At 36.9% G+C, this 24,722-nt stretch overlaps 1 protein-coding gene across 1 annotated transcript in view; it reads right to left on the bottom strand.

The window, feature by feature from the left end:
* Positions 1-24,722, bottom strand: part of LOC113153160 (cadherin-22) — a 151,186-nt gene that overhangs the window by 5,326 nt on the left and 121,138 nt on the right. Inside the window, exons 11-14 of the mRNA XM_026346637.1 lie at positions 21,206-21,327; positions 4,899-5,016; positions 1,567-1,716; positions 1,147-1,248 (exon numbers count right to left, since the gene is read on the bottom strand). Of these exons, the coding sequence (XP_026202422.1) occupies positions 1,147-1,248; positions 1,567-1,716; positions 4,899-5,016; positions 21,206-21,327 (492 nt within the window). The remainder of the gene's footprint in view (positions 1-1,146; positions 1,249-1,566; positions 1,717-4,898; positions 5,017-21,205; positions 21,328-24,722) is intronic.

Genomic DNA, 24,722 nt, shown 5'->3' with positions numbered 1-24,722 from the left:
GGCCAACGATTTTTTTTTTTTTTCAACTCAGCCCAGGATAGTGAAAACACGATACACAGCAAATACAGTTTTTTTTATAGCCAGCAGAGGTTGCCTTAGATTTGTACATAACATTTTTGTTGAGCCTTTTAAAGCCATGATGAATAAATGATGCTCTGCTTTTGAACCTTACTCCAGTAGATGGTTTGGTTAATGGAGACTGAGGCTTTTAACAACTCTCATTAGAAAAGCTCTTAAAAGAAATAGATAGCAATGTTGCAGTTAAATTTGTCTACTGTCACATAATCCATCATTCACTGTGTGCGTGACGCGAAATGTGCAGTGGCATGAGCACGGGAGACAAAACACCGTGACAGCGCTGTCGTTTCTCGCTGTCACTGAGGAGCGGGATGCTAAGACGTACAGTGTGTGTTTGTGGTGGTGGTGGCGGGGTAACTCATAAAATTTTCAAACAGGACTATACCAAACTTCTTTAGTCTTTCAGAGGGTGAGCAAGTGCATGCATGTGTACGCTCGTGTGTGCATGTGTGTATGTGTATAAAAAAAAAAAATCTAAGAATGTCTGGAAAGACTTGTCTATTTAAAGCCTGCTGTTCCAGAGGGATACAAGTGCTGAGACAGCTCTTTTGCCAGTTTGCTCTCTCTAACCCACCTCACCCCCCCACCACACCCTCCCTCTACTTCACTCCCATTCATGCCATCTCTGTCTGTATACCTGAGGATCAAAGTGGTTTGATATCATTCACAAAACCCATCTGTGCTCCTGTTTAAACAAAAGCTTTCTGCTCATAAAAGTAGCAACAAAATATCCAACAGAGAAGTCTCTCATAAAAGATGAAACGCTGGTCTTCTTTTTATGTCATTCGTCTCTGCCCTTCTGCCACTGCACATGCAATTCCTCTATGCATCAATTACTTCTAAAAGTCATCAATCTATTAACAGACATCCGTGGTTTCGTGATTTTAATGACAAGAAAACATGGAGTTGGGTTTTTAGATCCTTTTCAATGGTGCATCCCACTATTCAACACAATGCTACTGGTGGTCCTCCTAGAGTAGTCAGCAATGGAAATTAACTGTGCTTATCCATCTGTGTAGCCATAAATCATACATAGGTACATCCATATGAGTACATCCACATGCTTACCTATGAGGATGAGCATGCAGACCAGTAGTGCTATGAGCGCCCCAGGGCTGAGAGCAGCACTCATTACATAGGCTGTGGCATTGCAGGACTGGATAGCTCCCTCTGCATTGGAAAAGAAATAGCATTTACTCTACATAATCAACACCAGTTAAGAGTCACTTTAGTGGTAAATATGTTTAGGCAGTGGTTGATCATGAGGAAAAAAGTTGTTTTAGCATCATATATCACATTTTCACAAATTATAAAATCACTGTATTTTTCTGCAGATGTGTAGCCAAGTGAAAATTGGCTTTCCACAAATAAGCTGATAAGAACTGTTTGCTGACCAAAACAATGACACGTAGATGACATTTTAGTACTGCTTGCAGAATGTGACAGTGATGCTAATTTAGTCATGGTGCAGCCTACAGTGGCTCTCACCTGTGTCGCAGCCGCAGACGTGAATGGTCAGCGTGCCTGTAGAGCTCAGGGAGGGAGGCCCGCTGTCAACAACCAGGATCGGCAGGAAGTACACATTCTGCTCATGGCGGTTAAAGCCCGACCGCTGGGTCCGGATGCCAGCTGTGTTGTCTGGGTGGGTGGTATGAGTGCATCAGGGATGGGAGTCACACAGACAAGGTGAGACAAAGAATTACACATACAAATTGATTAAAAATGTGAGATTTTATTATACTTCTTGATATTTCTTCTCTGAAGTCAAGTGTGTGCTGATAGAGGAGGCAGAATTAAAAATCCAAGTACAAATGTGAAACTCCCTAAAGGTCGAACACAATTTTTAATCCGCACACTTGATGTTTTCCATTTGATTCAAAAATAACAATGAAAATATCCTCTTTAAGTCAAGTGCTTAAGAGATGAAGAAAATGACAAGTACCATCCTTGTGGTACATTGTGTGAATAAATCATTTCCCATAATCCATAATTCAAGGTCTGCAGATGAAAGGTGTCAATATTATCAAGTTTAACTTAGGATAAATGATTTCAACAGATAAGTGGTTAGGGTTAGGGTTTCTGAAGCAAGCTAAACAGAGGGAGAAATAAGTGAGGGAGCTACTGTTCGAAATTAAACTATGAGTTCTCTGCCACAGACATAAGTCAATGTAATATAGAATGGAGGAGGAACATTTGACAAATAGTCAGAGGAGTTTGGGGAGTTGCATAGAGGAAACCATGTAATCCATCTCCCAGAACATATATCACCATTATCCATGTCATGCTAGAGTTCCAGCACAACATGTACAACAATTTTCATAGTGTCCTATATTTATGGGGACATTATGCCAGATGTTGTTCTTTTGACTTTTACATAGGATGCTCTTTTTGACCCAACAATTAACACAAATGTCATAATTAGATCATAATAATCTATTCACCAAGTAGTAAATTAAATGATTGTTCGCCTTAATTGATTCACATAAAGGTTTAGTGACGTGCTCTAAAAATACAGACAATGCAACAAACTGTATGTTTTATGTTACTGCCTTCCATAGGAGTTTTTCTAAACTTTTTAAACATTGTATTTGGCCTCTTAGTATTATTTGTCAGGGAGATAGAAAACATGTGGGCAAAAATAATTATGACATTCAGGAATGGTCCCTTAGGAGGAGTCAAACTGTGGATGTTACTGTATGTGGCACATAGACATTATCCAGTGGTCATAAAAAATACTAAAACTGCCCGATGGTGTTGAAGGAAATGTTAAGGGATCACAAATTGATCCTGAGGGACATATGAATCTATGTGCCAAATTTCAGTACAATCCATCCAAGGCATGGCAATAGCTGCAGAGACATTTTCTAAAACTCAAATACCACTCTCACAGTGGCACCAGAGAAAAAGTAAGAAGATCACCATAATGACTCATCTTCTGGGAACCATGAAGATCTGTACAAAATAGCAATCTTTCCAATAGTTGTTGAAACATTTTAGTTCTGTTGCTCAATGTAGTTTTATGCTTTTGGAAAAATTGTCAATGCTGCTCTTTTTTGAGTCTTAAGCCCCATTTTTGTGAATGAAAAGACTGTAATACCCAACAATATTAACATGTTAGTAGAATGTCATTTAAAAAAATAAAGGTATTTGGAAAATATGAGCTTTTGCTTTGCAGACTGCCAGCAACAACTTAAAAGAATTTAGCAACATTGGAAAATTGCCTTTTCATCATTGTGTGTCAAGAGTTGGAGACAGAACACAATGTGAGGCCATGATGAGAAAAGGAAGAAGTGACAGATTGAAAGTGACATGTTGACAAATGTGTTCGTGAAAAGAGACACCAGGCTGGAGGAAAAAAAGAGGGGTGTGAGTATAAAAAGTCTGCGTGGGGTTTTGTTTGTCTGTCACTTAAATGTATCCGGCATATAAAGTAATGTTTGTGTTTAGTAAATACATATGTAATTTTGGTTGTATGTTTGGCAAAACCTATTGTATGTACATGCATTCACACACACACAAACACACGCATGCACGCACGCACACACACACACACGGTACAGAGGTGGTGAATAAAATAAAACAGAAAGACGACTGCTTGTACAGTGTGTTTTTGTAGGTTTACTGTACACATGAACGATGCCAGATGTGCACTTTCATTACTTTCATTGTCACTTTCTTTTCCCCACCTATGCTCATGTACTGTATATGTCCAGTATGGCTGTATTTTACACAAGTCTTGCATTATGCATGTACATATTCACATGCATGTGAGCGAACCTGCAGCAGGCCTCACTGCCTCCACACAGTGACATTTCCCTAGCTCAGGCTGCTCCCCTGACATTTCCCGGTGTCAGATCAATCTTGATTTAGTCAGATGTCATATTTGCTTAGGTACACATCTCTAAACGAGGGATCTACAGCTGCGTTTGCAAAAACACAGACAAGCATGAAAAAACTCATCTTCTCGACAAAGCCAAGTCATCACTGGGGAACACAGTGATTTTAATGTTTACTTACCTTGTACAGATACATATAAATGTGTTGTTTATTTAATTTTTTTCTAGAATACAATTTTCATGATGATGCTTATGTAAACTGTTGACATTCTAAGAGGAGTCAAAAAATGAATTTGTGTTAAATAAAGTGTTCAAAAAGTAATATTTCAAGAATAATGACATTCGTATAAGATAACTGTGAAAAAAAGCGTTTCAGTTTATACAGCCAAGAAACTGCAAAAGTACCTTTTTTATATATCACACATAGTGTGGCATGTAATATTACATTGCTTGGAGGACCAGAACAGGTGGTGTTTATCTAAACATGACAATAAAAACAATCTGCAGGATTATAAGGCAAATGCTAAACCATAGAATACACTATTTTCCCTTCAATGTGACAAAATCTTCTACGATTTTCAAAGTCTTCTGGCAGTGTACTCTGTGAATTGTCTTATATTTGAAATGTCAACCATCTGGCACTTGAATGAGAAGCTAAGACACTGAAATTAATAGTGGATATTTTGGCAATGTTTCTCAAGATGCAGTATTTTACAATAAGTTAATATTGCCTCAAGGTTTATATTGGCAGAATGCTTTCACAATTTTATCTCTCACAGTAAAACAACTTTGAAAAATACAGAGATATTTGTGTGTCACACTTGTTTTTTGTGGCACCTGTGCACATTTAAAACACACACTCACTTAACAATATGTCTTACAGACCTCGGGTTGTACCATTTCACACTAAAACAATGCTGTTGATAATGCCAAAACCACAGCTCAAACATACTTATACCCAACAAAAGATATTTTCTCTCTTACCTTTGACATCCCACAGGGTGAAGTGTCGATTGCTGGAGGCTTCAGGAGCCAGGGTGAAGTAGAAGCGATGTCCAGATTGTGGCTCATCTCTATCCACTACACTAATAGTGTGAATTAGCTAAAGAGAGAAAGCAAAGGAAAAGAAAACAAAAAGACAAGAAACAAGATTGAAACAGGTTAGATTTTCTACTCAGATCCACTCAGTGGGAACAAGAAAATGAAAAGTACTTTATATTTGAAATGCTTCTTTCATGAAGGAGTGAGATGGTGCAAGAAATACTTGGATGCAACAGAAAGCTTCCTATGAGTGCAGTTCAAAGGGACTACAGTGACAAAGAGATAAAATCGTCTTTCTGTAGAAAGTTGACACAGAAATACAAAAACTGTCTTAATGTAAAACTAGTAAAATTCCTTTAGTGAGACGTTTGTTGAAGGGGAAAAGGAGCAGAGATGTTTGGTTAGGGTGCCATATTTGCTGTAGGAAGTCAAGATGCAAATGCGCAGGGGAACAAAAAGAAACATACATTGACTAGGTGAGGGTGTAGTCCTCCTATCTAATGCAATAATAGTGATCCGCATTCAAAGATAAAACTCCACTGTGATCCAATTTTGAGAACTCTGTGTGGATTCAATGAGGTGAGATAGGATTCAGTGTGAGCTGAACAGACATCAAACAGCCCCTGGAGATCCTTTCACCTTAACACAGGCCTCTCAGTGACAATTCATCCCGCTCTCATCCTATTACACTGCCGCTATAGCATCAAACAACTAGCTGATGAATGATATTTTCACATTTATTAGCTCGGTTTCCTATGCTGATGCACTTAAGTCCACACATTTTACTTTATATTTATTTACCTAAATAAAGTAAAGCAGCAAAAAGAGCAGGTCTGTCCTTAATGCAATAAAAACCACTCCTGACTAATGTGCCAATAAAATTCGCAATCACCTTAAAAAGTCACTAATAAACCTTTTATATCTAAGAAAATATTGTCACTTAGGTTGTGTAAAGTGCAAAAGTACAAATGTGTCATTGCATTGGAGTTTTATTTTTTAATTTAAATTTTTTTTTAGCTAAGTAGTCAAGTTGCCAAGCAACTAGTAAAATTTCTATTTCTGACCAAGAAACTACAACTTGTGATTTTTGAACTCTTTGTAGGGATTACAGAAAAAAGATAAAACATGTCAATATGTGAGCTTTAGAGATGCTTTGTGGTGTCAGGTTTGCTGTTTTCACCTGCTTCCATTTCTTTTTTTAATGCTAAACTAAGCTAAGACACCGCTAAGTGTCTTATCTTTATGTCAGTTTTGATCTAAAGTACGAAGCAATGCATTATGTCATAATGAATCACTCTACACTAATAGTATCAAAATATAACAAATATGAATAGTTGCATATTCTTGTGCTTTATGAAGGAAAATGGCTAAATCTGTAGACAATGCCGGAGGAAGTTGAAGACAATCAGCCTCTTTTTCCCAGAAACATCAGGTGTGTACAGACAGTATCTACTGCTGTTGTGTTGTCAATCACACAACGTAGCAGACACCCAGCACATATGGCAAATGTCGTTTTGTCAATAACGCAATGATTGTTTTTATTCTGGTTTGTGGAAAAAGCTCCGTGCTGTCATTTACTTTATAGAATCCAAGTGTGATTTGAGCTGTGCTGTAAGTACTGTTTTTAACAGTTTCTGTGTTGTTTGTTGAGTAACAGTCCCATTTGTATCAGCCCAAATGTCTATAACATTACTTACCCTGCACACACAGTCTGCTATTTCTATTTGCCTTTTCTTATTCTACATGATTGCCTCTGCCTCTAGGAAAAATACCTTTTCTCTGAATGGAAAATACAATTCTATGTAGTCAACTTAAATGACTGGAATCAGAATATATTAAAACATGTTGCAAATCTCACTAAGACTAGACCAAATGGGGCACTCTCCCTTAAATTCACCACTGTCTTGTCTTATTTTTATAGAACATTATAGACAACCCCTAAATTTGTTCTGATTTTCAAAGTCACACACAAACAGGTCAGAGGTAGTGTTAGAAAACAGCAGAGACACACATGACAAACAGCCCCCAGAACTGCTATTAAGTGAAGCATTTCTCAGAATGATTAAAGCAGGCTGTTCGATGGTTGTAATTCCTTTGTCTGGTCTCACAAAGACTTGTGGCATCAGATAGGATCGAGGGAAATACATCAAACCATTACTCAGTAGTTGCAGAGGCAGGATACTTATAAAATGTTAAACATGGTTTTGTTTACTGGACTAAACTCTTTTTCTCCTCCACCTCTCTGCCTCTTCAGCATGCTCTCTCTATTCATCACTATGATTTCCTTTTCCTCTGATTCCATGTCCTCTGCATTTATCTCTTCCAAAGTATCTCCCTCTCATTCTTGTCCTTTTCAGAAAAATATGTTCCTCATTCATCATCCACCTGCAAATTGATTATTCAAACAATAATACTAGACATATACTCCACACTTTTCTTGCACATAAAGACATCTGGTTTATTGTGTGATTTTTAAGCCCATGTTGCTTGTCTATGTGAGACAGCCTCATTCATTCATTGCACTGCAAACAACTCTGAATTATGAGCCCATGCGGCGGCTATGCATTAGTGTGACTAAGCTACTGCCGAGCACACTTCCGGGCCACAATTGTGCCTTCACAATAAACAGCTCCTCAGTACTGACATTGCATCACAGGCACAGAACAGGCTTAGTCATACCCAAGGCTCAGGGAGGCTGCTTGAGATAATATGACTTACGTTCTAATTAGAAAATGCTACGGCATGATTTCAGGGTAAATCATCTGCTTCTTCTTTAGTGTGCTGCAAGATCTGCATTCGAGAAACAAATCCACGGAATAAACTAGGAATTACAGCCAGTATTGGTACAGAGGTAATTAGAAAAAGTAAGAAAAAAAATCACTGTGGGTCATCTGAAATCTTACCAATTCTCCAGATTGCTATTGTTCCATAAACTACAATGGCTTTTACTGCTTGTTAGATAGATGAGATGGATGAATTCTTTCTAATTCTATATTACGATAGAGTAAAGATGTTATGCCAAGATGCAACCATATAAATTACACTGCATTAGTTTAACGACATTGCAGTATTAAACATCAGACCTATTGTTTCTGCTGAACAAAAAGTTCCCTGCTAATGTATCTAACTGAATATTCTACCGTATCAGTGCTTGACAACTAAATTATGCTTAGAGGACATTAAACTTAGGTAAATGCAAATTTGCTAAGGGTTAAAAACAACACACACAGCCTCTGTTGTGCATCAAATGTAAAAAATGTATATTTTTAGCTTGGATGTGATGCAGTCAAATCCCCATGTTTCTATTCCTTTCGGAGAAAAAGTGAACAGAAGTAGAAGCACAGACGTCTGCAGTGTATTATTAATGGGTGATAGTGAGACTAACATCTTTATAGAAATGCATTAGTTCTTTGTAAGATTATTTGTTTGTATGTAAGAATATTTTCAACTGCATCCAACTTCTGTATATTTGTGTTTCTTCTCACAGAAAAATACAGACACATTCATATAAAACAGAAACAACCACTCATCCAGACAATCCACAGTGGTCTAAGACAAATATAACAACTGTGCTGCATGCCAAAAAGGGCATGCTTATCATCAGTCTTTGAAGCCTTTATGGGTTTATTTATGTCTAAAGGTAAAATAATAATGAGCCAAAAGAAGACAGTATAAGTAAAAGCTTTATCATCAGCCAAGGATTGAATCTACTTATTTCTTTGAAGAATGTGATCAGCAGTGAAGATGTAGTAAGTGAGCCATGATCTGCGCTCTGTGACTGTGCCCTCAGCAGGGGGACTCTCAGACAGCATCTCAGGGTGAGTGCAAACCGCTGAGAGAGAGAGTGAAGCAAGAGAGGAAAATGAGAGAGGAGGAGAGCAAGTGTGTGGGAGTTTATCGAGCAGCTATAGTGAAGCTCCCTCAAGCACAATCACCTAATTAGATTTCTATCTAGCAGTCCCCTTTCCTGACCCCCCTAAATCTCTTGCATCTCTGGAAAACTGGAAGGGGAGACTTTCCCAAAAGTACAGCCCATCTGCACCAGAGGTGCACGAAAGGTCAAGGTTGTGAGAGGGAGGCGGCTTTCTCATTCGCAGCAGAAATCAACCATTTCATGATGTCAGTGGGGAGGTAATAGATAAATAAATAAATAAACACACAACTACTTAAAATGAGCGGAGAGGCATTCATCTCTGAAGGCTGGAATGCACTATAAGCATCAGAGGTGTATTTTCAGACACATCCATTATTTTCAGTGGTAAAAAGCATCCTCATGGCGTCCAGTGGAGAATTATAATGTCTCAGTGCACTGCTCTGAGCTTGATTCAATTTTCTAGATGCCAGCATGGCTGTTGCCAGTGTTTTTAGGGGCCACAGTGTTAAAAAAAGCAAAAAAAGTAAGATATGATTAACCATTGATATTTTTCTGGAAAGCAATGTACATTTTGTTTTGTGGTTGTGTAAGCTAGTAAGTTCCTCCTTAGGTACAGAGAATGCAATTAAATGCATCTACAAAATGTTCTTATATATTAGCTTTTGTAATGATTAAAGTAGCCAGATTCATGCTGAAGTTCTGAGACTGGAAAGAAGGAAAGAAACGACAACATTGAGCGTCTACTAAGGGTTAAAAAGAGCCATGATCACAAATTCCTGACAAGACTTGTTTTTGACTTAATCTTATATTCAAGGCTAAGGCATAACTATGGGACATTTACAGTAAGACTGTGCTGATAAACAGAATAGACATTCCACCTGCAGAGTGAATCACGAATGACACAAAAGCTCCATCTGATGCACCTAGTAAACACCGACAAAAACAGCATCAGCCTAAAAAATATAGATGTGTGGAAACAGAATATTCCAGTCTGTCTAGTCTGCTGGTTTGTCTGATTCAACATTAACATTTGAAATACAAAAGGAAGAGGCATTTGGTGAGTAGAACAGATGACTCACTCAGTCTCCTACTCATGAAATACTGTCTGGCAAAACTGTGAGTCTGTCTGGGTTTGTTGCTTGTCTGTGTTGCTTTGCTTCTTCTTTTGCTCACTTCTGTTGTATGTCTAATGTGTGTCTGTGAATGTTAGATTTAGTATCCTTTCTGTATGTGCATGAAGTGAGTAAGTGCTGTGCGCACGTGTATGCACTGTGTGTTTGTGTGTGTGTGTGTGTGTGTGTGTGTTTCAGGCATGCTTAACATTTAGCTATTTCAAACTCACTCTCCCAGGGGTTGGAGGTTGGCGGTGCCGTGGCCAAACTTGAGGTGATCTGTCGCAATGACCCACTCAGCCGACTGTGAGACGCGATGGCAGAGATGACAGGCCTCCGTTACCCCGGGCCATACTTAGTATTTGGCTTTCCACCCAGCCTTTTTTTTTTCCTACACACATGGCACTATATGATATCTGTCCCTCTGCATCCAGTCAGATAAATACCACGAGGTGGGCGAGGAATGGGCTGAGAGGCAAAGACTGTGTTCACGTGTCGTTCAGGGAGGTGCAGCAGATTGAGAAAAAGGGCTAATTGGGAGTTGAATCAGGAATGGTAAAAAGCAAGAGGGGATTTACAGCTTATGCACTATAATTACAGTAATATCACTAAGCTAAGATTTGTATTATTTAAACTGCATCACACCTTAAAACCTCTAAGGCCCCTGATCAAACCATAGTAATTTAAATGGCACTAATCTGATCTAGTGTTGGATTTACTGTATTTGCAATTTATGAATTTATGAATTTACAGTACATAACACTGTCATCCAGACTATTGTGCAATTATTGAAAAGTCACAACCACGTCAACCATAACACTGAAACCACTCGACTAATACTGGAAAGGTCACCGCTTCACAACCTCTGAAGGTGACCTCTGGTATCTTCCACCAAGAAGACAGCAGCCTACTTTACATCCTGTAAGCAGTTCTGTTGTCCCTCTTTGGAGTACTTTTGGAAAGTACTGACAATTGCACACAGGAAACACCTGTATATAACTAGTGTTGTCTAACCATTACAATCTAGCCCTTGTCAAAGTCAAGCATATCCTTGCTTGCCATTTTTTCCTGATTATTCATTTGCTACTTAATAGGGATGTCAAGATGCCAGAGATTTGGTATTCAGTACTGATACCACTGAAATTCTACCATCTACGATACCAAATTTGATACCATGGCAAAAACAAACAAACAACAACATCAATAATAATAATTTCATTATTTACCTTAAGAAACTTTACAGATCTGGATTCCTGTCTTTTAGATGCTTTGTCTAAACACTAACACTTTTCCTTGTTTCACTCCAAAAGCTCTGACATAATTTTTACACCAGCTTTTGGTGACTTAGTGCATAGCTTGTCCTTGATCATCCAACTTAAATGCAAAATATCTCCATACATGACTTTTAAAGTGTTCTTTTTTTTCCTATATGTCACAACAGTCTTGTTGCACATGTTGCCAATAGCATTCTTCTCTTAGCATTTAACATCAGACTACATTTGTGACTACGCCTGTGAGGTCACTTGTTGAGCTTGTCAGTGCCGAAATCCTATTATAAGACAATGGTTATAAAGCACTGAGGTCTGCTTAGTAGACTAAGGGTTTAGGAAGGGTTAAGGGTTTAGGAAAAAACTTTCCAAAACATCAACAATCGCAAATGTGTCAGCATGATTTGAATCTAGACATTGGTCAAAAAAATGTACTTACTTCTTATTCAAAAGAAAATGTATTACTTATTACATTTATATATTATTATTACATAACGTATTACAAGATTGATTATTGATTGATTACTTTGGAGTGACTGTTTCTTCGTCATATAATGTGAGTTCAGTCTGTTTTGCAGTGTGTCTTTACCCCTGCATCTCTCTCTCTCTCTCTTCTTGTCTTACTGTTAAGTCACTTATTTTCCTTTTTCCTTCACTGAACACAGACCTTCATGAGGCCCCTGTAAATAAATGGTGAGAAGCTATTTAACACTTTGTGTCATGGCCCTGACTTGAACCATGTCCCCAAGCAAAAGCTGCTTAGTTTGTGTCACCTTTTTTTTTTTTTTTTTTTTCCATTTCTCAACCAACCCTTCGCCCTCCCTCCACATGCATTCTCCCTCAACACACAAACAAAATAGGTTGTGTTACCAATTGTCGAATGGGATCAAACCCAACCGCAGTTAAAAGGCTTAGGTTAATCAGATTTTCTCTCTGGTTCCACCAAAAGCGAGATTTGAACTCCCTGCACAAGACTGGGCAATAACACAGCACACAACAGGAGACAATGGAATGCTAGTCATTAGCTTAGTAAACCGGGGGCTGATCTAACATATTAAGAGTGTGACAGTGAAGGCTGAGTGTGAACAGCATGTGTGTGGGTGTGTGCATGCGCGTCTAGCTTTCTCATTGTTACATGTGTCTGTCAGCCATGTCTAATTGTGTTTATGATATAATTTATGGTAAACAGAGCGCAACGCATTCAGCTGCAGTGCACGACTCTCTGGGTTGTGCTTTCACAGTAAAGTGTATATTCAGTAAATCAAATGAAACACTGCATATAGTATGGTATATGCCTTTTTGTTCCATTGACAGCTTGATGGAATGAATTAGGTGTAAAGTAAATTACTGTTTGCTTATAATTAGCCACAATAAAGTCTCTTTATCAATCATGTGGCATTTTGAATGCCTCATGAAAATGTTTGAGCTGATTTTCAGTGGCAAATTGGAACTAAAGGATCAGTCTTCTGTGAAAAGTTCTGAATTTAGACAGTTGATGCAACTAAAAAAAAAAGCAGTTGATACGTGTGCTCTAATTAATTCTGCCAGTGCGGTAGGACTTTAAAGAAGGTGAAACAGACAAGACACTGAACAAAGCAAAAACTTTTTTGCTAACTTCTGATTTCCTTTTCGTATAGGCCAGATGAAATGAGCAAAGTGCACAATCTCTGGGTCTGGAGGCAAATGCATAAGGCATAAGAGGGCAGCGTGCCAATGTTTGACGTCTGTTCCAGATGAAAGAAAAATGGACTTAATTATGCCTATTTCCGAGAGCCGTTGCCCTGTCAAAACTTCCAAATTGATTAACAACATTCTGGGGAGCTGAAACAAAATTGAAGCTCATTTTACACGCAAGCATCTTCTAGCTGATGCTTATACCTCTAGGCTCCTCCTCTAGCAGCTTATTTTACTGAATAAATAAGTGCATCCTGGGAAGGAGTAGACATCAAAGTGCTTCGATACATCAGACAACAGCCATGTGCTTCAATACAAACAAACAATGTTGACTTCTGAACTTCCATTTAAAAAGACAGCGAAAGAAAATCTTACAAACATTAGGAACCTTGTTCTAGTAATAACTTTTTTATACTTCAAAAAAGGCTGGTGTGTTTATTAATTTATTATGTCTAATTAAATAAAATTTACTATTTTCAGAAGACAATGAAATTAGATTGTATTTTACATTCTTAACTATTAATAGTTTCATTCCATGTTGACACCTAGTAAATATGATATTGTACAGGGCTGTAAACACTTATAATTATTAGTTGCATCAATATTTACTCTGTATATCCTTCGCTTTAGAATCTTTCAATTTTCTATGGGCTTGTAAAGTGTGATGTTTGCACAGATTGCACCATTATGTGGACCACTCAAATATGTTGTTGACTTTTTATTAATAAATTATGTTGTGTTACTCATGTTTTGTTCTGTTGAATAAATGGCAAAGAAAACCTTTGTCCTTGCGAGTGCATGTACAGGCTTGCAGTGCTAGTGTTAGGCTGTCGTTTCTGTAGGCTGTTGTTGAGTTATTTTTTGGTTCAGTTTATTTACATATCTATGTGTGTGTGTGTGCGTTATATATAACATAGAAGGTCAACGGTAAAAACATTAGTCAGAGAAAAAAATGTACAAATACCAGTAGTCAACACACAGCAAATCCTCATTTTCTACACATCACTCAATCCATTTTTCCAAAGGTAAAATGCAGTGGCTGACAACAAGTAGTGGAAAATAGTTTGTTATATTATTCTGAAAATAACATGGAGGAGAAAATTGTTTCCTCCATGCCCCCCAGTGATTACCCCTGAGGCTGAAAATGAGCATTAGAAAGCCTTTGACCCAAGGCTAACACATTTTCATTCAATCTCGGCAGCCAACTCAGGCAGAGCTCCTCACAACAACGTACAAAAAGCAAGTCTGGAGAGAAGAGGCAACAACTGAGATATAAGAAATTAATAAAAATAAACAGATATTGTAAGTTGCTCTTGTCATTTGTTGACCCTTTGAGATAGACAGCCATGGATGTGTTGGTAGATGGGACAAAAAGACAGAGACAAAGCTGATAAAATGCCATGTTCTCATGTACGCACTTTCTAATGCCTTTCATTGGTTTGTAATTCCAGTGTGAAATATGGCACTGCATTTCACTCCAATGAGAGCATTAAAAACCTTTTCTTTTACAATGCTGGGAGCCTGCAATGATCTTTTTTACTGGAAGACTAATCATCTCTGTGTGATTAGGAGCTGAAGGTTAATGTGGGCTCTCGCAGATGGGAGAGAGAGCGAGGTGGGAGTGAGGGAGATCAGACCAGACAATGTTCTGGAAAAGCGCAGGCAGGCAGCGTGGCAGAGGCACAGGGGGGCTATGAGTGGTTAAGAGTCTGTGGATCAAGAGGAGGAGAGGCCTGAGCCTCATTACACATGTAAATGCAGCTTTCAGCATAGAGGCCCCCTCTTTAAAGCTTTGCTTTTTTAATTATTCCTTTGCTCTGCACATGATAATTGGGTCTAACTCAGCCCAGGGCCGGTTGACTATATAAGGAGATTAAAACACCCTAATGACTTTGTCATATTTTAATGGTGACCAGTAGAATTACCTTGTTGGAACGGAGAAAAATGTGGTATTTCTTGTCTTTTGTTTTTCCAAACAGGCAAAATTTATATTTTTTACAATTTACTTCTTACACTTGTTGCTGTCCCTCAGTTCACTGGTTTGACATTTAAGAATTTAAGTTAATCTGTTTTGTGTTTTGTGTAATGTGATTTAACAAAAATAGGTACGAAAGCACTGTACATGGCTACATTTCCCTGACTGTAGCTTTTGGGAAGTATTGATACTATATGTTTCAAGAAGACCTTGGTAAATGTCAGGCATAAAAACTCTTGGCAGGCAGAACAGTCCATCAAACTCTGTATCCATTCAAATGTGAAAAACAGAGAAAACTAGATAAAGCATTTCCTGAAGAAAATGCACTGTGAATGCTGAAACGCTGAATCGATTCATGAAGAACTGCTGAAAGTTGATGAAGAGAAACAGGAAGTGTTTTAACAGAGATAAACATATGAAGAAGAAGATAAAACAGCTGAAATAGATTTGCTGAAGTTGATAAAACAGCTGAATTTATCTAAACAGTTAAAGGTAAAGTTAAATGTTTAGTTAAAAAAAGCTGAAATAGATTTGTTGAAGGTAATAAAACATAGGTGAATTTATCTAAACAGTTAAAGGTAAAGTTAAATGTTTAGTTAAAAAGAGCTAAAATCGATTTGCTGAAGTTGATAAAACATAGCTGAATTTATCTAAACAGTTAAAGGTAAAGTTAAATGTTTAGTTAAAAAAAGGTTAAATAAATTTGCTTAAGTTAATAAAACATAGCTGAATTTGTCTAAACAGTTAAAGGTAAAGTTAAATGTTAAGTTAAAAAGAGCTTAAATAGATTTGCTGAAGTTTATCTAAACAGTAATTTAGATAAAGGCTGAAACGTTTTAAAACGCTGCTGAAATTAGCTGAAGAGAAACAGGAAGTGTTTTAACAGAGATAAACATATGAAGAAGAAGATAAAACAGCTGAATGTTAACTTAAAAAAGATTAAATAGATTTGATGAAGTTGATAAAACAGCTGAATTTATCTAAACAGTTAAATTTAAAGTTAAATGTTTAGTTAAAACAGCTGAAATAGATTTGCTGAAGTTGATAAAACATAGCTGAATTTATCTAAACAGTTAAATTTAAAGTTAAATGTTTAGTTAAAAAAGCTGAAATAGATTTGCTAAAGTTGATAAAACATAGCTGAATTTATCTAAACAGTTAAAGGTAAAGTTAAATGTTTAGTTAAAAAAGCTGAAATAAATTTGCTGAAGTTGATAAAACATAGCTGAATTTATTTAAACAGTAATTTAGATAAAGACTGAAACGTTTTAAAACGCTGCTGAAATTAGCTGAAGAGAAACAGGAAGTGTTTTAACAGAGAAACATATGAAGAAGAAGATAAAACAGCTGAATGTTAACTTAAAAAAGCTGAAAACGATTTGCTGAAGTTAATAAAACATAGCTGAATTTATCTAAAATATAAAAGTTAAAAGAAAAGTTAAACTGTTTTGTTAAAAAGAGCTGAAAGTAGAAGAAACTGAAGCAGGTTAGCAAAGAGACGCTAGCATAAACAGGCTAACTACACACGAGCCTGACGGTGATTTATAAACAGCCCTGATCACGTGACCCGACACAGCCGTTGCCACGGAGACTGTAGGGGAGAGGCGGGAAACTTCAACACGATTTTCACTCGTGAAAACTGAATTGGAGCCTTTACAAACAGGCTTTTTTCAGCCAAACTACGATAGGTATTGTTATATAAAGTTAACTACATGAGAGCCAAGACTTTAATGAACCACTAGTGTGAATTTTATGTTTGAGGACTGAAAATTGTGGTCACAGGAGCGAGAGATACAAGTGGACTCTTCAGCTTGTCAGACAGAATCTCAGACCGAATTTAACATTGGAGCTAATGGGAGAGCTGAGAGGGACTCCCGTCACTCTGAGGCTCACAGAGAAAAAACGATTTGTCTCTCAGCTTTCACAAATAGCTTATCAGAATCAGGACAAGTTTATCTACGTTTCTGTGAAGAAATTATTCAGATAGAGTGAAAATTGCGGCCGTGCTGACAGTTTATTGAGAAAGATTTCGGTTTTGAAAAATCGGCCTCTCCACTCTAAGCTGTGACGTCATCCACTCTAGCTGCACCAACGTTCCATCATTCACTCCCATTATAAAGTCCAAAATCAGACAAAAACATCAAGTCACAAAAACTGAAATTATGAAAAAACTATAAAAGATATTAAAAAACTGAATGGAAGATTAAAAGAGCAGAAATAGCTGAACATTTTGATACCTGAATGATTTCTGTAGCTGAAAGTATGCTGAAGTAGTTAAAGCTGAAAGAAGAGGAAGTTGAAGAGTTGCTGAAGAGACTCTCCCATAGGAATCCATTATAAAAAATAGTTATTAAAAGTTAAATATTTTAAAAAGTATAAAAGTTATAAAAATTCTGAATGGAAGCACACTTCTCCTTAAAAAGCTGAACATTTTGATACCTGAACGGTTTCTGTAGCTCAAAGTATGAAGGAGTAGTTACGCGCCGAAAAACGTACGGAAGAATAATATATAACTAGATAAAGCATTTCCTGAAGAAAATGCACTGTGAATGCTGAAACGCTGAATCGATTCATGAAGAACTGCTGAAAGTTGATGAAGAGAAACAGGAAGTGTTTTAACAGAGATAAACATATGAAGAAGAAGATAAAACAGCTGAATGTTAACTTAAAAAAGCTGAAATAAATTTGTTGAAGTTGATAAAACATAGCTGAATTTATCTAAAATAGTTAATGGTAAAGTTAAATGTTTAGTTAAAAAGCTGAAATAGATTTGTTAAAGTTAATAAAACATAGCTGAATTTATGTAAACAGTTAAAGGTAAAGTTAAATGTTAAGTTAAAAAAGCTGAAATAAATTTGCTAAAGTTGATAAAACATAGCTGAATTTATCTAAACAGTAAAATATAACAGTTAAAGTTAAAGGTAAAGTTAAATGTTTAGTTAAAAAAGCTGAAATAAATTTGCTGAAGTTAATAAAACATAGCTGAATTTGTCTAAACAGTTAAATTTAAAGTTAAATGTTTAGTTAAAAAAGCTGAAATAGATTTGCTGAAGTTGATAAAACATAGCTGAATTTATCTAAACAGTAAAATATAACAGTTAAAGTTAAAGATAAAGTTAAATGTTTAGTTAAAAAAGCTGAAATAAATTTGCTGAAGTTGATAAAACATAGCTGAATTTATCTAAACAGTAATTTAGATAAAGACTGAAACGTTTTAAAACGCTGCTGAAATTAGCTGAAGAGAAACAGGAAGTGTTTTAACAGAGATAAACATATGAAGAAGAAGCTAAAACAGCTGAATGTTTAGTTAAAAAAAGCTGAAATAGATTTGCTAAAGTTGATAAAACATAGCTGAATTTATCTAAAATAGTTAAAAAGTTAAAAGAATAATTACAGTTTTTGTTAAAAAGAGTTGAAAGTAGAAGAAACTGAAGCAGGTTAGCAAAGAGCCGCTAGCATAAACAGGCTAACTACACACGAGCCTGTACAAGTGTCTGACGCTCATTTATAAACAGCCCTGATCACGTGACCCGACACAGCCGTTGCCAGGGAGACTGTAGGGGAGAGGCGGGAAACTTCAACTGCCAAGATTTTCACTCGTGAAAACTGATTTGGAGCCCTTACAAACAGGCTTTTTACAGCAAAACTACGATAGGTATCGTCATAAAAAGTGAATTACGAGAGAGCCAAGACTTTAATGAACCACTAGTGTGAATTTTATCTTTGAGGACTGAAAATTGTGATCACAGGAGCGAGAGATCCAAGTGCAACCTTCAGCTTGTCGGACAGAATCTCAGACCGAATTTAACATTGGCGCTAATGGGAGAGCGGAGGGGGACTCCCGTCACTCTGAGGCTCACAGAGAAAAAACGATTTGTCTCAGAGCTTAGATAAATAGCTTATCAGAATCAGGACAAGTATTCCTACATTGTTGTGAAGAAATTATTCAGATAGAGTGAAAATTGCGGCCGTGCTGACAGTTTATTGAGAAAGATTTCGGTTCACAAAAATCGGCCTCTCCACTCTAAGCTGTGACGTCATCCACTCTAGCTGCACCAACGTTCCATCATTCACTCCCATTATAAAGTCCAAAATCAGCCAAAAACATCAAGTCACAAAAACTGTAATTATGAAAAAACTATAAAAGATATTAAAAAACTGAATGGAAGATTTAAAGAGCAGAAATAGCTGAACATTTTGATACCTGAATGATTTCTGTAGCTGAAAGTATGCTGAAGTAGTTAAAGCTGAAAGAAGAAGAAGTTGAAGAGTTGCTGAAGAGACTCTCCCATAGGAATCCATTATAAAAAATAGTTATTAAAAGTTAAATATTTTAAAAAGTATAAAAGTTATAAAAATTCTGAATGGAAGCACACTTCTCCTTAAAAAGCTGAACATTTTGATACCTGAACGGTTTCTGTAGCTCAAAGTATGAAGGAGTAGTTAGAGTCCAAAAAACGTACGGAAGAATAATATATAATACTAGATAAAGCATTTCCTGAAGAAAATGCACTGTGAATGCTGAAACGCTGAATCGATTCATGAAGAACTGCTGAAAGTTGATGAAGAGAAACAGGAAGTGTTTTAACAGAGATAAACATATGAAGAAGAAGATAAAACAGCTGAATGTTAACTTAAAAAAGCTGAAATAGATTTGTTGAAGTTGATAAAACATAGCTGAATTTATCTAAAATAGTTAAAAAGTTTAAAGAATAGTTACAGTTTTTGTTAAAAAGAGCTGAAAGTAGAAGAAACTGAAGCAGGTTAGCAAAGAGCCGCTAGCATAAACAGGCTAACTACACACAAGCCCTGATCACGTGACCCGACACAGCCGTTGCCACGGAGACTGTAGGGGAGAGGCGGGAAACTTCAACTGCCAAGATTTTCACTCATGTAAAAACTGATTTGGAGCCCTTACAAACAGGCTTTTTTCAGCAAAACTACGATAGGTATCGTCATAAAAAGTTAACTACGTGAGAGCCAAGACTTTAATGAACCACTAGTGTGAATTTTATGTTTGAGGACTGAAAATTGTGGTGACAGGAGCGAGAGATCCAGGTGCAACCTTCAGCTTGTCGGACAGAATCTCAGACCGAATTTAACATTGGGGCTAATGGGAGAGCGGAGGGGGACTCCCGTCACTCTGAGGCTCACAGAGAAAAAACGATTTGTCTCATAGCTTATATAAGTAGCTTATCAGAATCAGGACAAGTTTACCTACATTTCTGTGAAGAAATTATTCAGAAAGAGTGAAAATTGCGGCCGTGCTGACAGTTTATTGAGAAAGATTTTGGTTTAAAAAAACCGGCCTCTCCACTCTAAGCTGTGACGTCATCCACTCTAGCTGCACCAACGTTCCATCATTCACTCCCATTATAAAGTCCAAAATCAGACAAAAACATCAAGTCACAAAAACTGTAATTATGAAAAAACTATAAAAGATATTAAAAAACTGAATGGAAGATTAAAAGAGCAGAAATAGCTGAACATTTTGATACCTGAATGATTTCTGTAGCTGAAAGTATGCTGAAGTAGTTAAAGCTGAAAGAAGAAGAAGTTGAAGAGTTGCTGAAGAGACTCTCCCATAGGAATCCATTATAAAAAATAGTTATTAAAAGTTAAATATTTTAAAAAGTATAAAAGTTATAAAAATTCTGAATGGAAGCACACTTCTCCTTAAAAAGCTGAACATTTTGATACCTGAACGGTTTCTGTAGCTCAAAGTATGAAGGACTAGTTAGAGTCCAAAAAGTGTACGGAAGAATAATAATAATATATAATATATAATAAAGATTAGGAAAACAATACTGTGAATGCTCAACAGCATTCACAGTGATAAAGATTACAACAACAATACTGTGAATGCTCAACAGCATTCACAGTGATAAAGGCAGCACTAGAAAGGCAGGACGCACTAGAGTGGCCCGAGAATCAATCCAGCAATATCCATTATCTAAGCAAAAGGGAAATATTAAGATCAAATCATGTTTGAACTGTTGTCTAGATCCTGTTACAGTATGTGACCTGTTGTTATACACCTTTAATCACATCACAACACCTGGGGTCCACAGTGCTGTCTTCTTTTGAATTATAGTGTTAACCAGCACAAATATCAACATAATTATGTTAACATGCAATAGTGACAGAAACCTTTATTCTGCCCTTTAAATAAGAATCTCCAAATTAACCTTATCTGCATGTTTTTGGAGTGGTACAGCATTGTTTTCAAGTGCCATTATTTTTCCAGTTTTGACTTCAGAAATATACAGATTCATTTCTTAATGTGAACAAACTGTGAAAGAAGCTGTGCATATAAACAAAATCCAATTTTGAAAGAAAAAGCTTACCTGGCCTGGTTTGGCATCTTCACATATTGAGGCTTCATACGGCGTGGCCAGTTCAGGAGGATTGTCATTTACATCCAGAATCCGAATACTAACTGCTGAGTGGGACACCATGGTATGGTTATCTACAGAAGAGACAGGAAAAAACACAATATTCACCTATTACATCCACTGATCCTTCCATTATGCTAACTGTTCTTGTTAAGGGTCACGGGATGCTGAAACCACTTCCAGCTGTCATTGGTTGAGAGGCAGGCTACACTCTAGAGTCTAGTCACTCTAAGGTCTAACATTTAGACAACAACATTTAATTAGAGACTGGAATGTGTCATTAGAACTAAAGGAACTGCTCTAGGTTAGTTAAAATCTAGTAGTTTATCTATATATATTCTAATTTATACAACAATGACATTTCCATGCACATAAAAGTTAGCTGTGACGTTCCACAGGATACTTTTCACTTTATAAATGTTTCATCATCTACTTACGCTAGATGATTGGCCCCAAGTAGTATCGTACCTCCTGTCTCAAAGTGATTCTAAAAAATGAATCCATGCATTACTTCTAGACTGGTCTATTGTAATTCCCTACTAATAGGATGTCCCAATAACTCAATGCCTCAAGCTAATCCAAAATGCTGCAGCCAGAGGTCTGACCAAAACAAGCAAGACAGCTCATTTTATTCTCTCTATTGGTTCCCTGTTAAATCTAGACCATAAAATAAATTCCTTCTCCTTACACACAAAGCACTTAATCATAAAACCCCATCTTATCTTAAACATCTTATACCATAATATTGTAACAGAACACTTTGTTCTCAGAGTGCAGGCCTGTGTCACACTACTTCCCCTTAATCACTGCAAGCTGGCCAGGCCCTGATGCAACAAAGTAGGCCCAAATCATGATGTGTCCTCCACCATACTTTACAATTGGGATAATATTGTCATGATGATATGCAGTGCCCTTTTTATGCCGGACTTTGGCATACAACACAGTTACTACAGAAGACTGATTGAATGCATTTTACATGACATTGGGTTCCTCTGACTGTTACTATGGTTATTTAGTAAATATTTCCTCGAACCTTTAAATTTTACAAAGACATACCATTGCTATTACCACAGCTTAAAATACTGTATTTGCACTTTGATACGGAAATAAGCATGTTTAGTCGCAGCTGGAAAATATGTTTTTTAACAGGCTGTGCACACTCCTGTGGACAGCAATCTGTTTGTGGTGGACAGTCACTTTTTGGCAAGACATGCCACTAATTCCCAATGAAAAAATTTAAATGGTATATGAGTGCTTGTTATCCATTTTTTTCATTTTGGTTTTGGAAACAATAATTTAAATTAGTTTTGTTCATTTTTAAAATTTTCGTTTTAAATTGAAAAACAAATGACCGAGTGCTACAAGGATTGTTCTGGTAATTGAAGGAGTATCCCTAAAGTATTAAGTTCTGTACACTGATGGTGTTTCTATTTTTCACCTTATGCACATCCACCCATGCAGATAAGATTTTACTTTAATCAGTACAGCTGTCCACACAGGCTTTACAACAGCCTGTGTTTTACTTGCTGTTTACCCACATACAGTATATGCAACCAAGGTGTTTTACATTCAGGCCGGTTTTCTTCAAAATACTGTATATGCGTAACTGTGTAATGTGCCAACATGCCGATTTTGCCAAAAGAGTCTGGAGTGGACAAGATTCCACATTTAAGAGTCCATGACTGTCATTGTTAGTGCTCTTCTTGTCTGTCTTTAGACTTAAATGGATGAAATTTTCCAAGCAAGAAGGCAGTCGGTTTGCCATTGTGGCTAAATGTTAAAGGGTTTTAATCTAATGCCTCCTCAAATTGCACCCATTACCTGAATAACACTTTCTGGCACCAGTGAGTGACATGAAAATGGTAGCAAAGATTCCATTTTTGTCTCTAGGTCGTCACTATCCGATAATGACACTACAGAATATAGCTCTTTAATAGTCTGAGTGCAAAAGGATCACCTAAGCACAACGATAATGAAAAATAAATGCTTTTGACGAAATTGCAAATTTAATGCTGCAATTTTAGTTTTCATGCTATTTTCAACTAGGTAAAACACGAGGAACAACACCACACAGCACTCTCAAGACATTTCTCTTAATGGGCTAAAATGTAAACGTGGGAGTGGAAATGTATAATTAGCACAATCGAAATCCACTTCAAATAAGCTCCAGTTCACATTGAATCATAATTCTCATTCTTAATTATATAATATATGATGGCATTTCCATTTTACTCATAAAACACTTCATAATACATAATACAAAAGGGAGTCTGAAGCTTCTAAGCTAGTGTGTGTGTGTGTGTGTGTGTGTGTGTGTGCACTTGTATGTCTACATTTAGGCAACCACCACACAACTTCTTTCGTTTAAATTATAGTCAAGGTTAGTTAGGATGTACAAATGAATCACACAAGCAACATGTATTGTTTCTATGACTGCAAGAAACTGCTGATTGTTTCTAATGACCGACATATATTTAGCTGTCCTCTACAAAGTCTTTATTATTTATAAAGTTTTGTATTTTCAAGAATTGAATCTCAGAAATAAATACATTTTTAAATTACTGGTCCAAAAAGATGATATTAAAGTTTAAGGGGTAGCATATTTGTGGGCATGTTTGTTTAAGTTGATCCTTTCCCCAACAAGGATTTCCACATCTCATTTCCGCCAAGTTTCCTCATTGTGGCCCATGTTTTTTCTGGCTTGAGCATCTATTCAGAAGATGATTTCAAAGGTACACCTCAGGTTTAAAGGTACAACAGAATCATATGGGTTAACTCAGAGTCACTACGTTTTCCTCTACCTATAGGAAAATAGCATGTGGGCTGCGGGCCAGAAAGAAGAAAAAGACAAGACAGATTTACTAAAAACAGTGAGGTAAACTGATAATTAACAGACTTTAGTAGACAAATTCTCAAGCTTCTCTCCCTCTATCTCACTACACAGTTCAGCCCAACAGAGGCACAGAAGCTAATGAGAATGCTGGTCTGAACTAATAGTATAATCCTCACATCAATGCTTGGTTTAAATTAACTGCTTTTTGCCAGAGCAGCAAGAACATAAATGCAGAGAGCCCCACCAGTGCTAGATATCTCCTCTCTTCTTCTTCTTCTAATTCCGTCTTCACATTATGCCGCTGTTCCCGCAGTGCCAGAATGAAAACCAGCAATCATCAGATGTTACCCATTTTACATTTCAATTCCCCGAATTGAAAACTGATGAAACAATGTGAGATAGCCCCTCCCTTACCCATCCTAAACTCGCTCCATGGGGAAAAAAAAAAAAAAAAAAAAGAGTTATTCAGTGAGACAGGTTCATTCATCTGGACCAAGTGGTGCTGTTCTAAATCTGTCTTCAGATAGAGAAGAAAAATAAAAGGATTTCAACAGATTATTGACATGCTCTGCATCTGTGCGGCACACACCAGCTGTTGTGAATCTTCCACAACAACTGTATAGTAGATCTCTCAGG

Source organism: Anabas testudineus, chromosome 5 (genome assembly GCF_900324465.2).
Source record: "Anabas testudineus chromosome 5, fAnaTes1.2, whole genome shotgun sequence".
NCBI classification, from domain to species: domain Eukaryota; kingdom Metazoa; phylum Chordata; class Actinopteri; order Anabantiformes; family Anabantidae; genus Anabas; species Anabas testudineus.
This window is presented reverse-complemented; position numbering and strand designations above follow the sequence as displayed.